Raw genomic sequence first — 26,024 nt, 5'->3', positions numbered from 1 at the left:
CCGGTGACATGGAGGGGGGATGCAGGGGGTCGTCCGAGGACATGCAGGGGGTTTTCCGGGGGGGCTGCACCGAGGCACGCAGCGGGGGATGTAGAGGTGTAAAAAGACGTTTCCGGGAAGCAGTCCCGGGACATGCAGGGGGGATGCAGGGGTTGTCTGGGAAGCAGTACCGGCTACGCAAGGGGACTGCGGGGGTCTGGAGGGGTCGCAGGAGGGATGCCCGGCAGCAGGCAGGGGGGATGCCCGGCGGCAGGCGGGGCGGGGGGGGGGGGGGTACCCAGGAGCCGCCCCGTCTGCCGAGCGCCCGCTTTCCCGGCGCTGCCGCCCGGCCGGGCCCTCCCCGCCGCCTCCGCCTGCCTGCCCCCCCCCCCCCCCCTCCCCGAGCATCCCCCCGCCCCCGCCGGGCTCCGGGGCCGCTTTAAAAGGCGCAGCTCCCCGCTCCGCCCAGCTCGGCACCGCGGAGCGCACCATGCCCGCCGCAGCCGGCCCCGGCCCGGGGAGCTCGGCCGCCCCGCCGCCCGCCCGCCTCTGCCTGCTGGCCCTGGCGCTGCCGCTGGCGCTGACCGGGCGCGGGGCCGCGGCCGAGCCCTCCCGCACCGTCTACACCAACCACTGGGCCGTGCGGGTGCGGGGGGGGCCCGCCGAGGCCGCCCGCCTCGCCGCCGCCTACGGGTACATCAGCCTGGGGCAGGTAAGGGGCAGCGGGGGGGCGGGCACGGTGCCGCGGTACCGGGAGCGGGGGCTGCGGGGGGGGTGGTGGGGGATGGCACCGGGAGAGCCTGGGGGCGGGGGGGGTGTCCCGGGGCCGCGGAGCTGTCGGGGGTCCCGGGAGCGGAGAGGCGTGGGGTGGTCCCGGGGCTCCCAGGAGCGGGAGATGCGGGGGTGCCCCCACCGGGAGCCTGCGGGGGGTCCTGGGACCGGAGAGGCGCCGGGGGTCCCGGGGAGCTGCCGGGGGTTTCGGCACCGCAGCCTGCGGGGGATCCCGGGAGCGGGGAGCTGCCGGGGGTCTCGCACTGTGAGTCTCGGGGCCGGGCAGCTGCCGTGTCTCCCGGGACCGGGAGGGTGCCGGGGATGCCAGGACCGGGAAATGGGCCCCGGGAACCCCCCGGAGCGGTCGGGATGAGGATGATGCAGCGAAGCTGGCGGAGCGCTTTGGCCCCGGGGGGCGGCCGGGCAGCCCCGGGCCCGTTCCCCCCCCCCCCCCCCCGTGTCCTCCCCCCGGCGCGGTGCCGTGCCCCGGCCCCGGCAGAGCCGCTCCTCGGGTGCCCTCGCCCCGTACAGCCCCGCTCCCACACCGGCTGGGGGTTGCACAAGTTCCTCCCATCCCGGAAAGTTACATTTGTGGGTTTAACAAACTTTGGACTCTCTGGCCCGGGTTTATCGGAGATTTTGGGAACATGAAGAACTTTTGCTTTCAATCCCCCGCAGCACACGGATGGCTTAAAGGCGACTTTATCACGGCAGCTCCTTTTCCTCGCAATTTCTTCATCCTTTCTGTAGACCCAGATGTGGGCTGGTGTCCTCAAGAGTTTCCTCTGGAGTTTATTGCTCTTGCACCAGCTGCTCCACGCTTTTCTGGCTGGGTGGCACTTCAGGTTGTCTTCCTGCCCAAGGTGTCTCCTGGACTATAAATTATAACCTTTATATCGCAAGCCTGCTTTTAAGTATAATTAAAGTCATGGGGTGCTGCGTAAACAAATTTGAGGGGGGGGAGGCTGAATCAGGGCCACTGTTCCTTGCACCGGTGTCCGTGACCAGTGCAGAGGATAACTCCTCGTGTCCCACCCTCTGTCCCCTACCTGCTGTGCTTGGCTCCTGTCCCACCACCACGGAGAAAATCACTGAAATTATTCAAATGCCTCTATCACAGGGCTGGGTGAATGAGATTGTGCAACTCAAAGGGCTTTTCAGCCAGAGAATATCTTGAATGAGCTTCCCACTCTCCTGGTTTGCATCAGCCTAACGTCAGCTCGTGGTTCGGGGTTGTCCTGGTTTCAGGTTAAACCACGGCAGGGGTTTTGCTGCGTCCCTGCCCGCTGGAGCATCTGCCTCCACACCCCCCACCCCCAGCATCCCGCTTTCCCAAGCTCATCCCTGCGATGCCGGAGGCATTTGGCCCATGGGCACAACGTGGCCCCACCGAGAATCAATCCCTCCCTCCCCCCTGAGCCCTTCCCTGGGGCAGCCCGGCGCAGGCTGGAGAGCAAGGGAAATATTTCTGTGGTTGCATCAGGGTGTTCCTGGCTCCCGCCTTTCCCGCGGATGCTGGGAGCTCGTGCACCGCTGCGGCTTCCCCAGCTGCTCTCACCACCCTGCTTCAGCTCTCCAGCCCCCGAGCCCCCTGGGCTTTTCCCACAGGAGCCTGTTCAGGGCCAAACCCCAAGGAATAACTTTCCGTGCGTGCGCTTGCGGGTGACGTCTGCTGCGTCGTGCTCGGGGTTCATGGTGTGCCAAGCCCTGTGGGGGCCTGGGTGTCCCTGGCTTCCACTGCTGCATCCTCTGCTTGCAAAACTGCCCGGGACGACCCCGTCCCCTGCGAAATGTGCCCTCCCAGGGGACCTGATCCTGAGCAAAACCTGCTGGAAAACCCTGCCAAGGGGCTATCACCCTGCCCTGAGGCTGTTGCCCTGCCCTGGGGAGATGGTTGGGTGGAGGCAAGTGGTGTAGTCCAACGTGGTGAGAGAGGAGCAGAGGTGGAGGGTCACAGAGGTGACCCAGCTGGGTGCAAGGGAGGCTTAGCCCTGTGTTGGTGGCTGATTACCTCTTTTCCTCTGAGATGCAATCTGGGGTCTCCTGACACGTTCCTGGCTGGGAAGGGCACTGCTGGGGTTTGTACACACAAGTGTCTGCCCCATGTCGGAGCTGTCCCCATGTGTTCCCATGCCCAACCTGGGCACCAAGACACCCTTAAATCCCTCTGGGTCACAGCAGAGTGACATTTCCCTTGGGGAATCATTTGCATCAACTTCTAGTTAAGTGAAGCAAACAATTAAACAAAAGGAAAAGTCTTTACGCCCCCAAACGCCTGCTCATTCCTCCCTGCTGGTCTTTGTTCTCCTGGCTGTGCTGGGGCAAGCCGGGACAGGCACTGGCCGAGGGCGCTGAGGGCTGTGCAGTGCCGGTGCCCCGGGCAGTGCTTCCACCGCTGGCCCGGGGGTGGTGACGAGCCTGTTCCTATCCTCGTACCAGGATTTATATGATTTTTTTTGCCTTGTGCAATGTCAAGCGTGGTAAGTTCTGGGAGGGCTTGCATGTGCTTGGCAGTCTCACCTGTGGTGCAGGATTCATTTTGGGCTGGAACTGGAGCTTTCCTGGATTCCTGTCATCTGGGGGATGCTGGAGCGGTGGTGTCCTCCCAGGCCTGGGCTTGGTCCTTACTGGGCTGAATCTGGCCATGACCATCCGAGAATGACATTCCCGAAGGCAGGAGCTCAGCAGCTGGGGACCTCATCCATAGTGGGGACAGGCAGCATCCCCAGGAGGGGAGCAGGCACGGCTTCCCCAGCCAGATCCGTCCTCCTGGAGCACCCCAGCGCCAATGCAGCTGCGTTTTGCAGAAATGGGCTGGTTTGGGCAAGATGCTGGAGGACTTCGCTGTGATGGGGAGGGAAGAAACAGGCTCAGCAATGCCCTCATGGCTCTAGTGCTGCCCTTGGTGGTGTCCAGCTCCCAAAAAGCTCTGCTTGGCCATGTCTTGTTAGCTACAAGTGATTTTGAGCCTGCTTGAAATACTAATAGCTGTTACTGAGGCAGGGTAGGCGCTGGACGCATCTCCACCTGGCAGTGCATTGGGAGGGATAGGTGCTGCTGCAGGAGCATCTCCCGGGTGCCTGTCCCTGCCCCAGTGCTGCTTGTGGGGGGCTCACAGGCGGCACCAGGATTTGGGGGAGAAGAGGAAAAGGGGAATGGAGAAGGAGATTGGGAGATGGCCAAACCCCTTGCAACCATACCTCTTTTTAATGCTGTTAAAGACCCTATTTGTAGAGTAATCCCTGTTGGCAAGGACCTCTGGAGGTCTCTGGTCCAACCCTCCCAGTTAACTTTGAGGCTAAATCAGGCTGCGTGGAGCCTCAGCTGGGTGAGATTTTAAGCTCTCCAAGGTTGGAGACCCCACCACCTCCCCAGGCCCATGTGTCACCGCCCTACACAAAGGATTACTGTCCTTATACCCAATTAGAATTTCTCCCCTTGCAACTTGTTGCTTCTCATCCTTTTGCCATGCATCTCCATATCTCTCTAACTGCCTGGGTCTCATCAGGGGAAGCTCCTTCAGCTTCAAACTCTTCCAGATTTGGCTGGATGACATTGGCAAGCATGTGATTTTTTTTTTTTTTTTTGAAAGCAGAGCCATCAACACCTTCAGCATAGTGCATTGCAGGATGCAAAACACATTCACGTTGCTTCTGGCTTGCTCCACCCACAGCCCAGCTGAGCTGGGCAGCACCAGCCAGGGCTTCCTCTGCTTCAGTTAACAGGGGAGGAAGAAAAACACCTTGTTTTGTCAAGGTACAAATTCAAGTTGCTTCCAAAAATGTCAAATTTCCCCTGAAACTTCAGCCCAAAACTGCAGATCAATTGGGAAAATTAAAATCGACCCTTGTGGGAATGAGAACCTCCCGTGCACGTTCTCGGCAGAAGTTAGATGTCCAAAATAATCAAGGTCAATAGTTGTAGATGTGCTTGGGGAGGGAATGAGCGTGTCTGGAGCTGCTTGGTGTGCTCTCCTGGGCTTCGAGTGGGTGGGCTTTGCAACTGCAGTTGGTGGCAACCTGGACTATCATCTCCTCTGCGGTGGAGCTGGGACCTTTCAGCATGGGCAGCTGTCTTCTGGCTGGTCAGGAGCTGACCCTTGTTCGTCTAGGTAGGAAGGATCAGCCCTTGGTAGAGTCCTGCTACGTGCCTCTTGGGTGCTCTGCTGGGTTTTCCAGCATTCCCATCACTGTGGCACAGGGTGCTTTTCCTGCTGCTCTGGCCATGTATCTCAAGGGCCTGGAATGGGGTCATCTTCCTCCCGTTTCATCGCGTGGCGATTTTGCATTTATTTCTGAAATGCCCCGTGTCCGCTCTGGTGGGGAACAGAAACGCATCTTCAGCTGATGCTTTTTTATAGAGCGTGATCCTGTTACGGTGAGAGCCGGAGGGACCGAAGATGACAATAAATTGAATATTATAATGCTGCAAGCTGCAGGCTGAGCTGGCGGACGCGGAGCTGAACCACTTGGGCTGTGGGATCGGGATTTCCAGGCAGAGTGAGCAAAGGCAGGGTGGCCTTGCGCAGGTTTCCCTAAGATATGGGGAGGTTGGAGCATCCTCCTTCCTTTTTCTAAGTACCAGTTGATTTAAGGAATTGGTCTTAAAAGCCAAATGCAGATTGCAGCGAGCAACTGCTTTGCATATAGATGTTAAAGAAAATGCACAGCTCTGCTGTAATGCAAAAAAAAAATAAAAGGGGAGGGAGGGTTTAAATGAACTTCAGTGGAAACAAATTACAAAAATGGCAGTAAAGACAAGTCAACGAAATGACATTCTGGCATAAAAGGCAGAGCAAAACTAATGAAATATTTAATGCTCGTAAGAGGCACTGGCACATCTCAAGTGTGATGAAGATGTGAGTAGTTGTCAGCATCTGCTTCAGCAGCTGGTCTGGACAAACCTGTTTGCTCCCCCCTGTCCCATTGCAGCCAGCCCTGGTCTGACCCCAACGATGTCACACGTGGCCTTGAGGATGTCACCTCGGCGCCTGGGTCACACGTGGCCTTGCGGATGTCACCTCGGCTCCTGGGGTGGTGGTCGGCCCCTGTGGTACAGCTCACGCCAGTCCCACGAGCCAGGCACTGGGACTGCCACTGGCTCCCTGCAGCATCCAGCTCCTGGCCACAGAAGAGGATTTTGGGGGGAATAAAATCAACCTCAGGGAAAAGGGAATTTGTACCAGCGACCAAATTTCTACTAAAATTGCATGACCTGGGAGCCAGCTTTTGGGTCATCTCATCCTTATGGGTATGAACCCCTGTGGGATGCTCGTCACACGGTACTGGCTCGAGACCGCCCAGCTTGTCGCGTTGCCCCGGGCTTTTGGGATGGAAAAAGCGGAGTCACGGTGTCTCCAGCTGCCGGGATAAGAGGGCTGGAGGCAGCACAGCCACCCGAGCTTTGGCAGGGTGGCATGGCCGGTGTGGCACTTTCCCGCAAGTACAAGGCATTTCAGCTCTGTGTGGCAAAAAAAAGGGCAAAAACTTGTAAAAGAGGAGCGTGGGGCTTCCCTGAGCTGAAGGGAGCGGTGAGGCTGCCTTTCCCAGCTCGCCTTCGCTCCCGGGTTGCACTTACTGCTGGGGAGGGACTCCGGGCTGGGGCACGTTGTACATCCCTTGGGAGCATGGTTGGTTTGCTTGGAGACTTTTTTTTTTTTTTTTTTTTTTTTTTGACTCCTGCTGCTGCTGTCCCTGACTCCAGGCTAAGCACATTTATATCCAGTGCTTCCCAGGAGCATCCCTGGGTTAGCAGGGATCGCATTCATCTCTCCTTACGGGGCTGTTCTTGCTGCTGGGGCGAAGCCGGAGCATCGGGTGGGGAAGGCAGCGCGATGAGGCACAGCTCCCCAGGCTCCGCCACAGCTGCTGAGCTCATTTTTAGCTCATTATTTCTGCTTGGGAGCGGATGGAAGGCAGTTTGCAAAGATGCATTTAATGGGTGAAAATTCATAAAAATGTTTTCCGGGCTCTGTTGTGCCGGCGCAGCGTCCGACCACCAGCGCTGTTTGCTGCGGCAATAGCGTTGGGGTTAGTGCCAGCATCCTGCATCCTCTCCCTGAACCCTGGCTTTGCCAGGCAGTGTCAGGTTTGTGGTGTGAGGCACAGCTGCACCGATACACAAAGGGGGGCAACCATGGGGAAAACCTCATTTTTAATAAAAAAATTCTCTTTTTGCAGATTGGGAGCTTGGAAAACTACTACCACTTTCACCACAGCAAGACATTTAAGCGCTCGACGCTGAGCAGCCGGGGACCACACAACTTCCTCCGCATGGACCCCAAGGTACGGGGCCAGGCAGCCCGGGGTGCCCCGGCCTCTGCGGGGGGCTGGTGGGATGGGGGTCCCCGCTTCCCCTGGAGGAGCCCGTTGGCTTGATCTGGGTCAAGCGTGAGGCCAAGCATCTTGTGATGACATGTTATCCTTGAACCGCAGCCCTGTGCGTGCACGGGGTGACTCACTGGACATGGGTACGTTGATGGGTGATGAAAAATACTAAAAGAGACTAAACGCTAACATCTGCCTGAAAGCCGGGAGGAAGAAAAGAGGGGAAAAAGCCTTCCAGGATAGAAAGGCTGTTGCATGCTCGGGGTGTTGATGTAGTTGCCACAACACTTGCTGCCTCAATGGTTGCTATGTGTGAAATCCTTGGCAATAGCTCTGCATTGCTTTTTCCTAGAGCAAGCATCCGAAGGGATTTTCAGTGCAGCTGAATTGACAAAAGTAATGGCGGGGGGGGTGGAAGAAGGCAAGGAGGGACAGACAGGACCTGGGTGAGCTGGGCTCGGGGTGGTGGGGAAGGGCTGCGGCTCTGCCTCGGCTTTCCTCCTCCCTGAGCTCCACCCGGCACCCAAGCCCTGCGAGATGCTACCTCTGCAGAGCAGGGGACAGGTTAACGTGTGGGGAGGGTCTGGCTTTTGGGGAAAGGGTGAAATAAATGCAGGAAAAAAACATTGCAATGAAGGTACCCATGCTACAGTGAGCTGCTGGTGCTTGCGCTGATGCCTGGCCACCCTTGGGATGCTCCTGGCCACCCTTGGGATGCTCCTGGCCACCCTTGGGATGCTCCCAACTCTCAAGACATTTCCAACCCACACGACAACCCTGCTTTCCCCAGCCAGCTGGCTTTCCAGAGAAATTTGCTGTTAAATATTTGGACAGGGTCTGTAGCACGCTTCTGAGGAGGCACACACGTGGTTGCTGGCGGGGGAACCCTCAGCGAGAGGAGCGTCGGTGCCCTGGAAGTGTGCTGGGCTCTAATTAAAGCTGTTTGCCCTCGGGGAGGTGCACAGGCATCCAGCAAATGATGAATTCAGCTCTGCAATTGAAATACCTCGATTTAAATGAGTTTAGTTATAATGCAAACCGAATCAATTGGCTTTTAGTCTTATTAACATTTACCTTACCTTGATCTATGGACTGCAAGCTAGAGCAATTAGCTCCTGTTCTCTTAATCCTTCGTTATCAATCGATGTTCAAGACCTCTTGGCACGTGTTGTCTCTCCTCCTCTCCCATGCACATTTGCAAATCATTTTGGAGATGTCTTGGCATTTGGACGCTGGCTTAGCACGCGCGACGCAGGAAAACATCACTGCGAGGCACGAGGAGACGGGAGCTGGAATAGCAAAGATGGAAACAAATCTTGCAGAAATCCCAAAGAACCAGCAAAATTCAATCATTTGCAGCTGTTGGGTGGTTCGTGCCTTCCAGGAGCTATTGTTTCCAGTGCCATTATTTATCGGTTTGCTCTGCTGCGGGTGTTGGTGGCAGGAGGGTTGGCCATCACCCGGGGTCCTGGTCCCCGTGGGACCACGCTGCTGCCAAGCTCCTCTCTTGCCCCAAGAGAACCCCGCGGCTGGTGGCTGCTCCGCTTGGGGCTGATAGGAGCCAAGCGACGTGGCAGGTGATGGAAGGGGAGGAGGGACGTAGCAAGGCCAGCAATTTTAGGGGCAGATTGTGGTGGCAAGAGTATAAGGTGCAGAGGGGCAGTGGGACGCAGAGAGGGGTCACGCCATGCTGTGCTGCCCCTCTCATGGGCTCGGCTTGAAGTTCTCATCGCCGTAAACTTCCCCGGCTTGCTGGGATGCTCCTGTTGGTCCTCACAGAGCCTTCAGCCTCACTGCTCTGGTCTCTTAATCCTCATCGGAGGATGTCAGAGCCTCCGTCCCTGTGCCTCTGGCCATGCGCCCTAGCAAAACCAATCCCACCTAAATTATTTTTTGCCGTGCTTTATGGTGAACGCGTGCTGGAGCCATCTGGTTTGTCCTGGATCTCTGTTTTAATTCCTGCACATCCACTGGAAAAAGTCAAGCTATTGCTTTTCTGGAGCTGCGAAGGGAGTTGCATCCCCGCCTGTGCTGGTTATCGTGTTTGGTGGAGCTACCCTGGGTGGCTGGAGCTGGGCATCACCCCCTGAACTGCTCGAAGGAAGGGGGGAAATGAAAAGCTGCCCCTCCGTTCCCAGCAAAGGGTTCGGCTCAGTGATACCTGTGTCTCCTCGCAGGGTCCTTTGGTGCCACTCAAGGTCACCTCGTTATTGCTAATTAGAGTTTACAGAGATGGAGCTGGGACCCCCCCCAGGCTCAGGACTGTGTTGTAACAATTTTGGCCATTTCTAGTAGCAAAAAGACTTTTTTGGGGTTTTGTTTGGTTTTTTTTTTTTCCTTTTTTGTTACATTTCCGAGAAGCTTCATCCCCTCAGATGAGCGATGGAAGTTGATCCAAGTTTCACAAGCTGCAGGAGCTGTTGCAGGGATGCCCCGGGCTCCTTCCCGCTCACCCGTTGTCTTCCCACGCCAGCCGCATCGATTTAGCAACGCCCCCCCCCCCTTAAATCAATGCCGTTTAACTGCTGATTTCTCTGTGTCCACGCAAGACTTCTCCATCGACTCCCATCTGGCAGTGCTGGGGTCGATCGGGAGCGCGTTTAAGATGCAGACGTCCCTGCAAGGCACCGCAGCTCCTGGCAAAACCCTGCAAAATCTTGCATCTTCCAGTCGTTCCTAGGGACCGCATCCAGCAAAGCTGCAGGGAAAGGTGATAGCTATGGCTTGGGTGGTGAGAACCGCAGTCATGCCGCCAAGGAGAACTGTTTTAAGGAGAAAAGCTGGGTAATTGGGCCATACCCTCTATTTAATGTATTTATTTTTTTTTAACTAGACCATGAAGTTACATTTTTGCTTCCAAGGCTTAAATCCGTCGTCATATAAACAAAGCAGCATGCTGTTGTCAGCCAAGGCAGCGTGGAAACTCATTTTTCTATGAAATATGTATTTTTCTCCTTTCAACAGTTTCTTTTCCTTTAAAATATAGATTTTTAAAAATCAAGCCCTAGGCTGGAAACTGTCGGGTTTCTGATACACACAGCTCCCCAGCCACCTCCATCGTCGGGCATCCGACCCAGAACTGTGCAAGGAGAACTTGTTCAGCTGACAGTTTTCACATAAATGAGCCCAACAAATACTCATATTTTGGATTTTCAGTCTTTTTGTTACAAACCCTTAGTCAGAAGAATAGAGACATCCGCACAAACAGCTCTGCCATTCCCAAAAGGCTCTGAACCATCGGGAAGAAAGTGTCCGGCGAGGAGGGATGCACCCGGAGCCCCCCCGCCAGCTCATCGGCTGGTGCCTCCCTTCTTCCCCCCACCACAACCACGTGCGAAGCTTTGGTCTATAAATTATTTTTACAACCTATTTTTAATAAACCTGGGTTTCATCTCCCTGCTGAAGGCAGGAGAGCCCTTTTTGTGGCCAATAAAGGGTCTGAAGGGGAAAACGCTCGCCAGGGATGGGATGCGGCTGCTCCCACACCGGCACCTTAAGCAGCTCCCGCTGCAGCGGTGCAGGCAAACACCGGCATTTCCCAATCCCAGCCTTTTCCGGCTCATTTCCCGTTTGATCTCTTAGCATGTCATGCCCCGCTGAAAAGCAAACAAATGTCAGAGCGGTCAGCCCCGAGGCCACCTCGCCCGCGGCCAGTGCCAAAAACGCCTCTCCGGAGCTGGCCGCGTCCCCCGAGACCCGCTGTGGCTGTGCACGGTCGTCCCATATTTTTAGGAAATGCGTGTTGTGCTTGGGTGAAGCCCCCAGTTTTATTATTTTATCAGGAGGAGGGGAGCTGAAAGGATGAGCAGCCCTGGAGCTGGGTGGTGAAGTCTCAGGGCTGAGTTGCGGCTGCTGCTTCCTGGCTGCGGGGAAGAATCAGCCCCAAAATGAAGCCAAGCACCTGAGTCTTCTCCAACACTTTGACTAAACACTTAAATATGTGGTTCGTCTCCAGCGGGACTTCAGCGCGTGCTTCAGTGCTTCGTTAAGCCGGGGGGGTTTAGGCATGCGCTTGGAGGCGATGTTATTCATGCTCAAGGGTTTTGCTGCACCGGGAGAGGAATCTGGTCCCAGGCTCGGAGGCTGCGAAGAGCTGAGCTCGCCCTGTCTGTCTGTCCATCCATCCTTCCTTCCCCCAAGCGAAGCCGCTATCTCTGCAGCAGCGCTGCCAAAGGGGCCGGGGGGCGGGGGTTTGCCAAAGCGTGGGGTGATGCCGGGATGGATCCAGGCTGCGGTTTGCACTGCTTCCGCATCCCACATCCCGTATCCTGTTTCGCTGGGCGATGCCGGGCTCTGTGCCCACAGGTGATGCCAGGCTCCGTGCCGACGGGCAATGCCGGGCTCCGTGTCCTCGGGTGATGCTGGCCCCCGGGTGATGCTGGTCCACGGGCGATGCTAGGCTCTGTGCCCGTGGGTGATGCCGGGCTCTGTGCCCCCGGGCGATGCTGGCCCCCGGGCGATGCTGCCCCCCAGGCGATGCTGGGCTCCGTGCCCCTGGGCGATGCTGGTCCCCGGGTGGTGCTGGCCCCCGGGTGATGCTGGGCTCCGTGCCCCTGGGCGATGCTGGCCCCCGGGTGATGCTGGGCTCCATGCCCCTGGGTGATGCTGGCCCCTGGGTGATGCTGGCCCCCGGGTGATGCTAGGCTCTGTGCCCCCGGGTGATGCTGGCCCCCGGGTGATGCTGGGCTCCATGCCCCTGGGTGATGCTGGCCCCTGGGTGATGCTGGCCCCCGGGTGATGCTGGCCCCCGGGTGATGCTGGGCTCTGTGCCCCTGGGTGATGCTGGCCCCCGGGTGATGCTGGCCCCCGGGTGATGCTGGGCTCTGTGCCCCCGGGTGATGCTGGCCCCCGGGTGATGCTGGGCTCCATGCCCCTGGGTGATGCTGGCCCCTGGGTGATGCTGGCCCCCGGGTGATGCTGGGCTCTGTGCCCCCGGGTGATGCTGGCCCCCGGGTGATGCTGGCCCACGGGCGATGCTGACCCACAGCTCTGCTTGCAGGTGGACTGGCTGCAGCAGCAGGAGGTGAAGCGGCGGGTGAAGAGGCAGGTCCGAGGCGAGCCGCACGCCCTGCCCTTCAACGACCCGGTGTGGCCCAACATGTGGTACCTGGTGGGTATCTCCCCTCCGCCGCCTCGCGGCTTTACGGGAGGGTTCATTTATTTTTAAACAACCGCGTCATCAATCTTTGCTCAGCCCGGCCAGTAATGAAACACCTTAGTATCAGCAAATGTGCTTGGCAGCAGGATTTTAAAATCGTAAATTAATACACAAGAGAGAATACTTTACAGCGTTTCACCCTCATTAGGAGCCCCTCGTTATGGTCTGTGCAGCGAAGGCTTGGGAGCAGCGCGGCTGCAGCACCGATGCATTTTACCCATCCGAGAGCTGCAACCATCTATTTACAATACCATTTTTCTCCTGCCTGCTTCATCCATCTGTATTTGACAGGGAAATTCCTTGAAAATTAAGTGCAGAAAGGAAACGAGCACTTCAAAACCGAAGAGCCCGCAGTATTTAAAATGGAAGAGGAAAAGAATAATAGGGAGATAGTGTTGCCTGGATTAACTGCTGCTGGATGGCTTTGATCAATGGAGTAAAGTTATAACAAAGCCATGAGTTATATGGCAGGGGGCGGGACGTAAATATATTTTCTGGTTGATTAAATGGGCTCCCAGCCTGGCTGCTCGCTTAGATGGGCTGAAATGGGGTTGCAGCCCTTTTGCAGCTGTGTTTTCCCCCCGTAGCACTGTGGCGATAAAAGCAGTCGCTGCAGGTCGGAGATGAACGTCCTGGCAGCCTGGCAGAGGGGCTACACCGGCAAAAACGTGGTGGTCACCATCCTCGATGATGGCATAGAGAGGAATCACCCCGACCTCCTGCAAAACTACGTGAGCTGGGGGATGGATGGGCTGGGGATGGATGGGCTGGGTCTGGTCCTCACGGTGAATTGATTTATGGAGAATTTCAGCTTATAAACACAGCTTAAGTCTGTGCATTGGCAGGTTAGAAGAAAATGTTTTGGTTTTTTTTAAAAATGAGATGTTTTTAAGAAGGAAATGAAGTTTTTAGACAAGAAAGTTTGGAGGAAACTCCCTTTGCAGTTGCCTGGGAAGCAGCCGCCTCCCTCCGGCTCACCAGGGCAGAGCCTAAAACCTGCACGAACCCTCTCAGCCCAAACCCCGAACGGCCACGGCGGCTGGGGAGATGGTGCCGGACCCAGCAGGATTTGGGCTCAGAGGACCTGTCTCCGATGGGAGCAGGATGTTTCCTCCTGGGCAGCCGTCTCTCAGCAGGGGCTGCAGCCCAAAACTATTTATCTTGAGCAAATAGTCAGAAACTAAGTGGAAAACGGCATTTACTGCCCAGCTGGCTGCGGGCAAAGCGGGACCGCGCTGCTGCCGAGGCCGCTTTGTCCCACGCTGTGCTGTTAAGTCAAATCTAATGGTGGCAACGTGTTTTCAGGACCCTCTTGCAAGCTATGACGTCAACGGGAACGACCACGACCCGACTCCGCGCTACGATGCCAGCAATGAGAATAAGTACGTGATGCTGACTGCCATGGAGCCGGTGTCTGCGTAGCTGGGGTGCGGGGGGGGTCCCCGGGGCTGGGTGTCCCCCCCTGGGGTGGCTTCCAGGTCCATGGCTTTTCCCCCTCCCCAGCGCTGCAGAGGATGCTGCCTTACAGGCTTTGCAGAGAATCATTGCATTTAACGCAAATCCAGCCCGTAGCAACCGCGCTAATTGCTAACGAACTCCTGAGCCATCAAATGACGGCACCGGGGGGGGGGGGGGGCTTCCTCGGCGTGGTTGGGGATTAAACCACGTGAGTCAGGCTGGGTGGCTTAGGTGTCAAAACTTGGGTGCACTTTCTGGGCTTCGGTTAAAGCGGGACAGGCACGTGGTAGCACGTGTAGAAGGGAAATGGGAATGGAAAGAGCAGATTGCGTCTAGGTGCAAGATGCAAAGAGCAAATTGCATTTAGTTGCAAAAAGCAGGTTGCACCTAGGTGCAAAATGCAAAGAGCAAATTGCTTTTTGCATTGGTTTCCTCCATCTCCCAGCCCTCGCTCTCTGTTTTGGATAAGGGCTCTCCAGCTCTTGGGGCACTTTCTTCTACCGCTGCGGCCTCGGGGATGGGTGCTGGGTGGGGGGTGGCCGGAGGGATCCTGCACCATGGGACGCCAGCTCATGGGGATTTCTCTTTGCAGGCACGGCACTCGCTGCGCAGGGGAAGTGGCAGCGGCGGCGAACAACTCGTACTGCATCGTGGGCATTGCCTACAACGCGCGCATCGGAGGTGAGGCTGGCGCCTGCCTGCGGATCCCCTGCCCTTCGCCAACCCCCCAAGGGACCACGGCCACCCTGGCTCCCCGGGGTGGGTGGTGGGAAGCTCTTCTCCCAGGAGAGAGTCTCCTCGTTGGTGCCCCAGCTGCAGGGAGCTTGGGGGAGGATGGGTGATACGGGGTGCAGCGGACCCCCGCTCCATGTATTTTGGGGTAGAAACCTTCTGCTTGGGCTGCATCCTTGCTGTGAGGATGCACGTGGATCAAGGGTGTGGTGGTTTCACCCCAAAAGTCCACAGCTGCTCTTGGAGGGGTTGGGGTGTCCTTCTGGGGGTGGCCACATTTGGTGTGGTCGGTGGTGCCGGTTTGGTTTCAGAGCTGAAATCGCCCGTTTGTGAGGTTAATGTCTGCAGATACTGCTTGGGGGGACCTGGGAGGGCCCCCAAAATACCCTTGTGGGGAAAGCACTGAGGAGGTGGGGGGCTGGGCCTGAATGGGGCGGGGGGGACACACCTTTGCACGGTCCCTCAAATAACACGGTGCGCGGGAAGCAAATGAATCTTCATCACCAAATGGGACCTGGCGGTAATTAGCATTACAGAGCTCATTTGCATTAGCGTAGCTGGTTTTGGAGACTGGTTTGAGCCAGGGCTGCTCCGGCCAACCCGGGCTGTTACAGCACCCGCCGGGGACATGGGGGTGTCCTGGGGGTGGGTGCGAGGTGCCCGTCTGTGTGGCTGGTGGGACCCTGCAGGGGACAAAGGCCTGGAGCCGGGTCCTCGCCGGGGCTTTGAGCCCCGTCCCCAGCACGGCCGGGATGGGAGAGGGGCTTTTGGTGCGACCCCTCCTACCGCCCCACGCTGGGAGACGTCACCGTCGGGAGCACGGACCCAAGCGCCTGTGGGTGGATTCAGGGCTTAATTCCTTCTCTCAGCTTGCTCATCCTGGCCGTGCAAGAAGCTGCTTTCGTGAGGGCTGTGTCTGCACGGGGGCACGGAGGAGCGTGGTGCCTGCGGGGAGTCCTGCTCCCAGCCAAGGTTCCCGTGCTGGGAAAACCCCCCAGGGGAAGAAATAGCCCCAGGGAGCACAAACAGGGGGGATGGCAGGAGCTGTAAAGGCTGTGGCACATCCCATCCCATCCTCTGTGCCCCCCACGCCTGGGATGGCTTCTTGCCTCTTAGAGGCTTCTTGCTTCTAAAAAGCCATCTCCAAGCACACACCAAGCAGCAGCAGAGCAAGGCAAAGCTCCCGGGCGGGGTGTTAAGGCAGTTTTGCATCCTGCAGGATCAGGCCGTTGCCTTCATGCTCCTTTTCAAGCCCATTTCTCCGCAGCAGCCATGGAGACGAGAGTTACTTGTTGACATATAATGACCTATGGATCCCATTTTAATTTGCTTCCTTTAACGAGTGCCTTGCCTTGGGGGTGTGCTGGGGAGGCGTCGAGCGATGCGAGGCACCTGGCAGAGGGTAGAGGCCGTGGGCTTCTCACAATGTGAACAGGCAAAGGGGAAAAATAAAGTCTGTAGCTGTATCAAGTTTGGGATCGTGGGGAGGAAAATGCGCTATAGCTGCAGTGAGAGTGATTTTAGATGGATTACGCAAATAAAGCAGCGATTAATGAGCACAACTTGTTGGGGAAGCCTATTTGTCACACTCGGAGAGCTACCATCTAATTTTACTGGCTGCTCTTCAGCACTCTTGCATTGCTTTTCATTTGCTCTGGGCAAAATACATTGCTGCTCAAGAAACAAAACGGGCTCCTGCCATTCCTCCTCCTCCTTTTCCCTTTCCTCGAACGCTCGCTTTGAAGGCCGGTATTGCTCCCTGCATGGCAAAGAGCTCATTTATTTTGCAGCATCCTTGTCCATTCCCTCCTGCCCCCTGTTATTTAACTGGGGGGGGGTCCCCGCATCGTGGGTGGTTGGTTCTGGGCTGGCTCTGGGCTGACTTTGGGCTCGCTGATGAACGTACCCACATTTAGCGAGCACCAAAAACCAGCCCTCGACTGGTTTTGCTTGCTGCGCCGCAGCCGAGCGTGGCTCGGACACCGGGCTCGTCTTTTCACCCCTTGTCCTCGTGTGTTTTTGTTAACATGGGGGGGGGGGGGTTGGGAACCGCTCTGCTCCCTTATTTTACATTTCTAAGCTTGTTTTTGGCTGGTAGGGGACAGCGTCAGAAAGAGATATTTGAGTTGACTGGTGTCCAGAGCGCAGCTGCAGCTGTAATGACATCTGCCTGCATTTGTTTGCTTTAAGTAAAAATACATGTGAAAAGGGAGATGCATTTTTATAAACTCTCCCTGGCTGGCAAAATACGACGCTGAAATTTCCAGCGCCTCCTTTCCTGCAAGGGCTGTTTCTGCGCAGCCCTTCAGGGTACCTGGCACCCTCTGCCCACCGTGCGGAGCGGGGGGATCCGGCAGGGAAAGGGCGATGGGGAGCGCAGGGGGTTGTAACCCTCATGTCGCAGCAGTCGGAGGCTGGGGATGTGCAGCTCTCCCCCCCGTCGGTCCTGCCGCGGCCGGTGGGCTCTGCCTGCGAACCGCCCCGGCCAGTGCCTGCCGGCATTCCCGGCTGGGAGCGAGGATGTCCCGGGCAGCAGCGTCATCCTGCCGCGGGTTGGGGTCCTGGTGCTGATTTTGGCCATGCAAACCACAGCCTGGGGCTTCTCCTGGGGCTTCTCCGTGCCCTGGACACTGCTGGCATCGGTTGGGCAGCGATGGGGTTCAGGGACGGTCACTGTCGTCCCCACTCGCAGGGAGAGGCTTCATCCCGCTGACATCCCCAAAGCCAGGGGGCTGTGAGCATTCAGGAAACACAGATATCTTCCAGGTGGTGAAATGAGCTAGCTAATTAATTAAAGGGGGGCAGGGGAAGTTTTTAGCAGGGGGATTTTGTCGCCGGGGAGCGCAGCACCGCTCCCACCATCTGACCCCCGCTGATGGAGGGGAAGCAGATTTTCAGCCTCCCCCCCCATCACTTGCCATGAAGCCAGCAACACAGCAAACTTTCCAAAATAGCTCCCCAGCTTCCCGCTGCCGGGCTCGTTAGCGTGCGGGGCCGCGGGTTGAAGCTATTCCAGGCGCGCCTGAGCCGTTCGCCGCCGTTAACAAAGCCCTTTGATTGCAATCCTCGCACTTTCATCCAAGCCATTCAGCCCTAATGTCTGATGTTTTTGTGCTTTTAGGCATTCGTATGTTAGATGGCGATGTAACAGATGTTGTTGAAGCGAAGTCGCTTGGCATCAGACCCGATTACATTGACATTTACAGCGCGAGCTGGGGGCCAGATGATGATGGGAAGACAGTTGATGGACCTGGTCTATTGGCCAAACAGGCTTTTGAGCATGGCATTAAAAAGGTGTGGATCCCGCAGCGCCCAGACGCGCTTGCCCTCCTCCTCCCGCCCCGTGGGGAACGCGTGCCGGGGCCACGGCCGGCCCGGGGTCCGGTGCGGGGATGGGCGGCTCGGCCTCCTGAGGCGACGCCGACGCTAGGGCTGGGGCGGGGGGAGGCGAATCATCTCTAATTTTTCCTAGTTTTCCCCGGCTGTCCCTAAGAGCTCCGGTGGATTTTGCGGCTGAGGGCGGTGACGGCGGGAGGTGCCCGGCGATGGCGCGGCCCCGGCAGGACCCCTCGGCGCGGCCGGTCCCAGCGGGAGCATCCGGCAGCGCCGGCCGGGCAGAGCCCCGGCAAAGCAGGCAGGCCCCAGGTTGAGTTGCGAAGCTCTGCCGGGCTGAGAAACCCAAAGCGGTTCTGGGGGGGGGGGTGACTTTGCACCTCAAAATGTCCCCATCCGGCTGCCGGTGCGGAGGGGAGCGGCCGCCCCGCTGGCATCTCCATCCCCCCTCCTTTGCCCTGCCCTGGCCCCGGTGCCGTCTCCCAGGGGTGTCCGTCACGTTAAGCATTTCCCTGGTTTTCCACCCAGAACGAGTGGCTATGTCGTGGCCGGGGGGCACATGGGTGCTGCCGCAGGATCCGGCCACGGGGGTGCGGGAAAAATTCAGATTATTTTCCCTGAAGTCCTTCAGCGAGAGGGGCTCAGCTGGTGTTACATATGATTGACAGCTGTCAATCCCCACTGGGGATGCCCTGGCCTTCCCACGCCCCTTCTCTTTTTTGGGTGTTTTTAAAAAAATGCCCAATATTGGCTAAAAGCACCAGGGGAAAAGACCTTTCTTAGCAGCTCGGCGGGTGCCGCGGGTAAGTGTCGCGGCGGCTGGGGGCTGTGCAGCGGGTGTCCCCGGGTGCTTGGGCGACTCTGGGGTTGGGGTTTTGCCACCGGCAGCCCCAGGCTGCCCTGACCTGGGCTTTGAACCCCCCCTTTTCACTCCCTGCCTCCCCTCCTGCCTCCGCTGCCTCTTCTTGCAGCGCACCGGCATTGGAGGTGGCTGCGGGCCGGGGCGACGCAGCCCGCCTGTTATCTAAAAATAGGGTGGAGTGTTTTTCCCACTATTTACTTGATTTCCTGCCGGGGCGGTGAGCCTGCCGAGGAATCCATTGAAGTGCCGGGGAGTTCACGCCGTGTAAATACGGGGGAACAAGCTGCTTTTTAGACCTTATTTTTCCATGCAGGAGCAAATGGGCGGCAGCAGGGTACTTGCCCGGCACGGCCCTCGCTGTTTCAGGACTCGTGCTTCTGTGTCCCAGGGGACATCAATCCACCCGCGTTTGCAGCACCCACTATCCCGCACGCACAGCTCTTAATTGCCGACTTCTTCTCCTTAAATAACGAGGAAAGCCACAAGCAGATAGTTAGCTGCCACCTTTAGCCCAAGCAAACATCTGTAACTGAGTTATAAATCCTTAAAATTGAGTTTTTAATGGAAACATTAAAATAACCTTTATCTATTAGCGATAGGACTGTGCTGGGGTAATTTATCATCTTGTTTCTTGCTCCTCCACCCACACCTTATTAGTTCCTGAGCTAACGAGAGGATATTTATCCTAGGCTCTCGTGGAGCAAACACCCAAGCCCCAACAGCGCTGCGGAAGCGAGGAGATGCTGTGCATCCCGCATCCGACCGACGTGCTGCCGGGGTGAGCAGGATCATCCCCAGCCTTGGCCAGGGAGGGATTCTCAGTGGTTTAAGAAATGCCCGAATCCAGTTTTTATAGTGGCCAGGAGCCTCTTGCCGGGATGGCGTTGTCTTAGGAGGATGGCAAATAAAGAAGTTGGGTGTTCAGGGTCTGCTTGTGGAAATCTTGGTAGTTGCTTGTTTGAGAGCAAAGGGAAAGCGTGGGGTTTTTTTGCAGCCTGAGGGAGTTGCGATATGCGGTGAGCTCTCGCTCTGCCGGGAAATGCCATCAGGTGTTAGATGTGAATTGCTGTAGTGTCATTTTTGTGCCTGTCCGTGTCCTCGTGCAACCGTGCTGGCTCTAAACCCGCTTTCCTCCAGCGCAGCCCTGCCCGGGCATCGTGGGGATGCAGGTTTGGACCAGAACCGAGCAGCCTTTCTCAGCATCCATGGCTGCAACGCTCGGGGTGCGGGATGCAGGGGAGGTCTGTCTCCTCGTCTGTTTACCCCAAGTGAAATCGTTGCTACGTCTCCACGCGCCTTCGGCGATCGGTGCCTGGTTTTATCCCTTCGATTAGTGATTTAGGAAAGCCGGGGTTGCATGCGGCAGGGCTGGTCCTTGGAGATGGGTGGATTTTAGTGTTGGAAAGCCAGACGGTCGCTGCCTGCGCTGAGCACGTGGGCTGGGATGCTGCTGCCTCAGAGATCCAGGAAACCCTGGAAAGCGGGACCGGAGATGCCAGCAGCGGGCTTGGTGGGCTGGTGAGCTGGGTCGAGCTCTCCGTGATGCGGGGCAGGGCAATAATTCCCTTTGCAATTGCACTTTTTCTTGCAGAGCTCCAGACAGCTCTTTCAAATCTTTGCTAAGGAAATACCCACCCAGTTTGGCTGGGAGGCAGCCCGGATAATGAAAACTTTCATAAAGCAGGGAAAGAGCCTGACTTAGCCTGTGTATCCAGCGGCAGGGTCAGCTCAGAGAGCCTCTGCCCCAGGGGGAGGGCGAGACAGGTAATAAACCATCCCTCTCCCCTCGGCGCTTAAAACCCACGATAAATCCCAGTGAATTCCTCTGGAGCAAAGCTGCTTCATTATTATTATTATTATTATTATTATTATTATTATTGTTATTTGTGGAGGAAACCACCGGAGAGCAGTGGGAGGGAGGTAAACACCAGATCTGCCCAGGCTAGTGCCGAAATCTCTCCGTCCGTGGCAGGAGTAGCTGCGGGGAGGATGGGGCTGCTCCGTCGCCGCGTGCTTCCATCGCCTGCCAAGCCTGGCAGCGTGCCGCTCTCCCTGGAGAGCCCTGCCTTGTGGGGCAGGGAAGAGAACCAGCCACTTCATTTCCTGCCCCGAACCCCCTTGGGTCACCAAACCCCTCCTTTGGGACGGTAGCACCCTGTTTGTGAACCCCCACGGGGCTGGGTTATTCCTGGGGACCCTGGCAGAAGTTCGGATGGAGGAGCGATGTTCGCCCCCGCACCATCGGCTTCGTTAGGGGCCCCTCGTTGGCACCGTGGCTGCTGCCGCCGGGTGGGATTTTCCCCCGGCTCCGGGGAGGTCTGGGTGGCTGGCACACCCCTCCCGCCCCCCCCCCCCCCCAATTCCCGGTGCGCTCCCGCAGCTCTACCCGGTGGGGACGGCTCCATCAGATGTTCCTGCCAAGCGATGGGGAGGGAAAAGGCTGAGATTAAAAAATAAAAAACAAACAAAAGGAACATAAAAGATAGGCTGGGGGAGGTTTCTGATGGTTCGGGGGGGTGGGTGTGAAGGGCTTTGTGGGCTCGGGGCAAGGGAGATGTGGGTTTTGGGGGTTTTCTGCCGGTTCCTCCCGTGGGGCCATCCCTGCACCCCAGAAAGCGCCGCGCCGGGTGTTACCGCCTGGTCCCGGGGCTCTGAGCACCCCAGAGGGTTTCCCCCAGGAGAGCCCATGGAAGATGCCAAAATCCCCATCGCCGGAGGCTCTCCCATCCTCGCTGGGAGTCGCTGCCTGTAAAACTGGGGCTGGCCAAGCCCAGGGGCACGTTTGTGGGGGCTGACCCAGGGGACTGAGCGCTGGGCAGGATGGGTCCCATCCACCCTAACCAAACCCTACCTTCTGACCCCAAAATCAGGCATCCCAGCGCCGGGCGGGGGGCTTCCCATGCCGAGACATCCCAGTCAAACACCTCCCCTCACCCCCCATCCCCTCTCTGCCCGCAGGGCCGCAGGGGCTTGGGGTCCATTTTCGTCTGGGCATCGGGGAACGGCGGCAGAGAGGGTGATTACTGCTCCTGTGACGGCTACACCAACAGCATCTACACCATCTCCATCAGCAGCACCACCGAGAACGGCTACAAACCCTGGTACCTGGAGGAGTGTGCCTCCACCCTCGCCACCACCTACAGCAGCGGGGCTTTTTACGAGCGGAAAATAGTAAGTTTTACCCCGACATCGAGTGGGGCAGCATCCCCTCGATGTTTTCTGCGTGGCTGGGCTGGATGATGGCTCGGTTGTAAGAGCCGGGCTTTGTTTTTAGCCCTGCAGTGGGTTTTGCTCGTGCTTTTTTATGGTGGGGCCAAAATTGCTGTGGTTCTTGGGAAGAGCTCAGGGATGTGGTGTTTTCCCTGGTAAATGGGTGAAAGGGCTGGAGGCTTGCAAAAATACCCGTGCAAATATTTACCTGTGCCCCAAAGTGCTTGTTCACTGTCCCTTGCTAAAAAAAAAAAAAAAAGGGGGGATTTTTGAGGATTTTCAGGCTGAGAGAGAAAAGAAGAGGGAGGATGGAGGCGTTTGGCAGGGATGTGGCAACGCCAAACGGGGAGCAGAGACTTTTTGGAGCCCAAGAATTGCCTGAAAGCGTGTCCACGTGTGGATCAGCCTGGATTTCCCTGCTGCCCCGGCTGTATTTGCCCTGTCCCAACAGCTGCCGTGGTCTCGTCACAGCAAGGCCTTTCGTTACTGATGTCCCCGTGCATCATCGGAACCTCGGGTGGTAAAACACCCCCCACTGGCACGGTGCCTTACCCGAGCTGGGAGGGAGTTTTCCACCCAAATTAGTTTTTTTGACAAAAAATGTGGGGTTTTTTACAAGTCAATTTTTTTTATTTAATTCAAGAGTGATTTGTTTGGACCCTAAAAGATTAATTTTCAGAGTCCAAGTGCCTCGTTGGGGCTGTTTTCATGGCACTACAGAGCGTTTGCATGGCTGAGGCCAGCGCCAGCCCAGGGCTGCTGGAGCATCACCGGGTGAAAAATCAGCTGCCAGGGGCACCTCGAGGAGAAACTGGGTGGCACATCCTCCTTCCTTCAAAAAATCACTAGATTAACTCAAAACCCAGGAGCCTTTTAAAAATGTAACTCACTGAGCATCTTTTTGCCCACGTTCTCTCTCTGAGCTTTTGGCACCCAAGCATAAAAGCTGGAAATTGCTTTTTTTTTTTCTTTTTCTTTTTTTTTCCCCATGCAAACGGAAAATCCTGCCCGATGCCAGGAGCTGGAGCTTTTAAGGAAAATGTTTAATATGGCACAGCTCAACGTGCACCCATGGGTGCGTACCCATGCCAGCCCTGCCCTGCTCACACCGCTCCCATCCACAGCTTTTCCTCCAGCTGACCCAGAGCAAAACTGAACATTTTTCCCCTTTCAAATAGTTTTTGCACCTTTGACCAAAGGAAAATGTAAGCAGGGCTGTTTTCCTATGTGCCAAATGTCTCCGCAGCCCATTTTTTGGGGCTCAGAGCACCCCAATGGCCCGAGAGCCAAGGCAGGTTTGGGTACCCGCAGGCTCAGCTCCCCGCTGGCAGCATCCCGAGGAAATCTGGAGGGGGGGTCGACGGGGTAACGCCACGCCAGGAGCATCTCCAGCGGCGCAGGGCTACAGCTTCTCTCTCCGCAGGTCACCACGGACCTCCGGCACCGCTGCACAGACGGCCACACCGGCACCTCCGTGTCCGCTCCCATGGTCGCGGGCATCATCGCCTTGGCTTTGGAGGCAAAGTAAGTGTAACCTCGCCGCCGGCTTGCAGGGCGATGTTTCCACATTTAGTACCCTGCGAGCAAAACCAGGAAAAAAAAGGTGTTTGGTTTTTTTTTTCCTCTGGAGCAACTCAAACTGGGGCAAAGTTATTCTAAATCGCTCCTTTTTGGCAAGGTTTGAGAGTGTTGTTTTGCATATAATCTTCCTGCAGGTGTTTTATTGAGCTAATTCTTCACTTGTTGCCATCTGTTGAAAAGTTGGGGTTGGTGAGATAAGTCAGGCTTTTCATTTGGTGCATTGAAACCGCTGACAGCCAGCTCCAACAGGAGTTTTATAAATACTTCCTGGAAAAAAAGTGTCAGAAAACATCACGGAAAATGGAAAATGTCTGTAGAAGTGATGGGTTTCAGCAAGTGTTTCATTTCTGAGGGAAAAGGACTATTTTTGCATAATGTCGAAAAACCCACACGCGTGACCAGCGGCGACACGCTCCCCGGTTGAAAGGAGCTGCTTGTCCCCATCCTGGTCCCATCCTGGTCCCATCCTGGTCCCCCAGCCCAGGAGGAGCCCTGCAGGGGACCACGCTCACCCCTTGGGCATCCCCATGTTGCTCCGTGGAGCATCTTCTCATGAGCTTCACGCTATTATTATTATTGTTATTGTTTTTATGGGGTGGAAATAAAAATAAGGGCTTGAATAAGCCGCAGGGCAGCGGTGTGCTCGTGTTTGGGGACAGTGATCACAGCGTGTCGGCTCCAGTCCCTCTCCTCCAATTTAATCGCAGCGCCCAGGTCGGGTGAGCATGTTTCCGGAGATGCCGTTTTCATTACAAATATATTAAGAGCTTTAGATGTAATTTTTGAATTGTTTAGCTGAGGCATAAAACGCAACATTAAGTACCAGAGCTTGGTGCTCAGGCACTGCATTATGACAAGAAGGAATAAATTGAATTTCTTTTCTTAAATGTTGCTCGAGAGCAATATAAATCCCAGCTCGAGACGCTGAAGAACTGACTGTAAGAAAAACATGGAAAATTCTTCGACAATATCCCTGGGCTGGGGTTTTGGGGGGGGGGGGCTCAAAAGCACACAGCGCTCAGTGTCCAGCACCCTGACACACAAACTTCATGTAAACCCAGCCTGGGGAGGGGGTTGGAAACACTTTGAGTTTCATTTTTCTGTTAAATGGGTAACCCACGGGTTTTTTCCAGCAATTTTTGCTGTTATTCCTATAAAGGGAAGATTTGCTCAGCGGCGTGTATCAGGAAGCTGCTGAGCCCGGTACCCTGCCTCAGGATGTGCTTCGTTCTCGGATTTCCCACAAGAAAATGGGGAAGACCTTCCTGATTTGCTCCAGTTATACCCTGGAGCAGGAGAGCTAAATACCCTTGGCCAGGAATAAATCTTGCAACGCCTGTGGGCACGTGGCATCCCTCCCCGGGGCACCCCACTCTGCGGGGGCACCCCAAGTGCTGGCCAGCATTTAAATCATCGATTCATGCTCTTTTGGAGCAGGAAAGAGGTTTGGGGGTGGTTTTTTTTTAACCCAGTGGGAGTCCCTGCTGCTGCTGGGAAGACTGGGAGCAGCAGAGCCGTCCCATGAGCCTCGTGTTGTTGCAGCCCCCTGCTCACCTGGAGGGATGTCCAGCATCTGCTGGTCAAAACCTCGCGGCCGGTGCACCTGCGAGCGGCCGACTGGAAGACCAACGGCGCGGGGCATAAAGGTGAGGGGCCGTGGGGGCGGAGGTGGCGTGGCAAAAATGGCCACCCAAGGGAAAATAAAGGTTCCCCAGAGCTTCACTCGTGGGAGCGTTCACCCTGGATGGCTGCTCTCAGCTGGCTTGGGGGGTCCAACCATCAGGTTGTTGAGCAGAGGGAGGAGAGGGCTGTAATTAGTGGGGCGAGATGCTTGGAAGCCTTGCTTGGTGGAGGCTTGGAAGCCTTGTTTGGTGGAGGGTCTCCTGAGCTGCAGCGTTGCCTGCTCCCTTCGGTGGGCTGCTCCCGGCAGTGGGTTTTCCATGGCGCCAGTGTGGATTTGGGGTGTAAATTGGGCAGGGTGTTGGTGCTCCACATGTTGGAGCACCTCATACCCCAGTGGGGTCAACTCCACACCTTCCCCAGTGGTTGGAGGATGTTCCACCAGGTGCTGAGCAGGAGCTCCTGACCCCAGCTTAGAAGGCAGTGGGTTTCTCTGAGTCTTCTCTCTTTCCAGTTAGCCATCTATATGGCTTCGGTCTGGTGGATGCAGACGCTATTGTGGTTGAAGCCAAGAAGTGGAAGGCAGTCCCTCCCCAGCACGTCTGCGTGGGAAGCCTGGACAGGGTGCCCAAGTGAGTGTTGTGGGGTGGGGAGGCTCTCCCAGGGCAGGTGGCTGCTTGGAAGGAGCTTTGGTGGAGCCAGCTCTGGCAATGCGAAGGCTCAGCCACTGTCCCGGCATTTGGAAATCAAAATTAGGAGTTAAGGTGGCTGGGACAAGCTCATGTACGGCGAGGTGATGTTCATGGATTTTATGGTCAGAGTGACCTGCACCATCCACCCCAAGGTCTGTTTATTGACCTAGAAGTGCCCAGCTGGGGTCTGTGCCTATGGCCCAGCTCAGAGCAGGTCCCGTGGGGGCTCTCCAGGACCAGCTTTAATGGGAGGTGATTTATTTTTGTCCTTTCTGTGCTTTTGCTTCCAAGATGGATCATCA

At 56.7% G+C, this 26,024-nt stretch overlaps 1 protein-coding gene across 3 annotated transcripts in view; it reads left to right on the top strand.

The window, feature by feature from the left end:
- Positions 1-432: 432 nt before the first annotated feature.
- PCSK6 (proprotein convertase subtilisin/kexin type 6) overlaps positions 433-26,024 on the top strand; it is a 37,185-nt gene continuing 11,593 nt past the window's right edge. For 2 of the 3 annotated variants that reach the window (XR_008578633.1, XM_054836994.1), the window contains exons 1-11: positions 433-691; positions 6,930-7,034; positions 12,076-12,186; positions 12,822-12,965; positions 13,540-13,616; positions 14,285-14,373; positions 17,546-17,718; positions 21,578-21,790; positions 23,253-23,353; positions 24,953-25,056; positions 25,545-25,662. Coding sequence is in view for 1 of the 3 variants with exons in the window: in XM_054836994.1 (XP_054692969.1) it covers positions 470-691; positions 6,930-7,034; positions 12,076-12,186; positions 12,822-12,965; positions 13,540-13,616; positions 14,285-14,373; positions 17,546-17,718; positions 21,578-21,790; positions 23,253-23,353; positions 24,953-25,056; positions 25,545-25,662 (1,457 nt within the window). In the remaining 2 variants the exon portion in view is untranslated. The remainder of the gene's footprint in view (positions 692-6,929; positions 7,035-12,075; positions 12,187-12,821; positions 12,966-13,539; positions 13,617-14,284; positions 14,374-17,545; positions 17,719-21,577; positions 21,791-23,252; positions 23,354-24,952; positions 25,057-25,544; positions 25,663-26,024) is intronic. The other variant, XR_008578634.1, reaches the window with a different exon arrangement.

This window comes from Grus americana, chromosome 10, assembly GCF_028858705.1.
Source record: "Grus americana isolate bGruAme1 chromosome 10, bGruAme1.mat, whole genome shotgun sequence".
Lineage (NCBI taxonomy): Eukaryota > Metazoa > Chordata > Aves > Gruiformes > Gruidae > Grus > Grus americana.
This window is presented reverse-complemented; position numbering and strand designations above follow the sequence as displayed.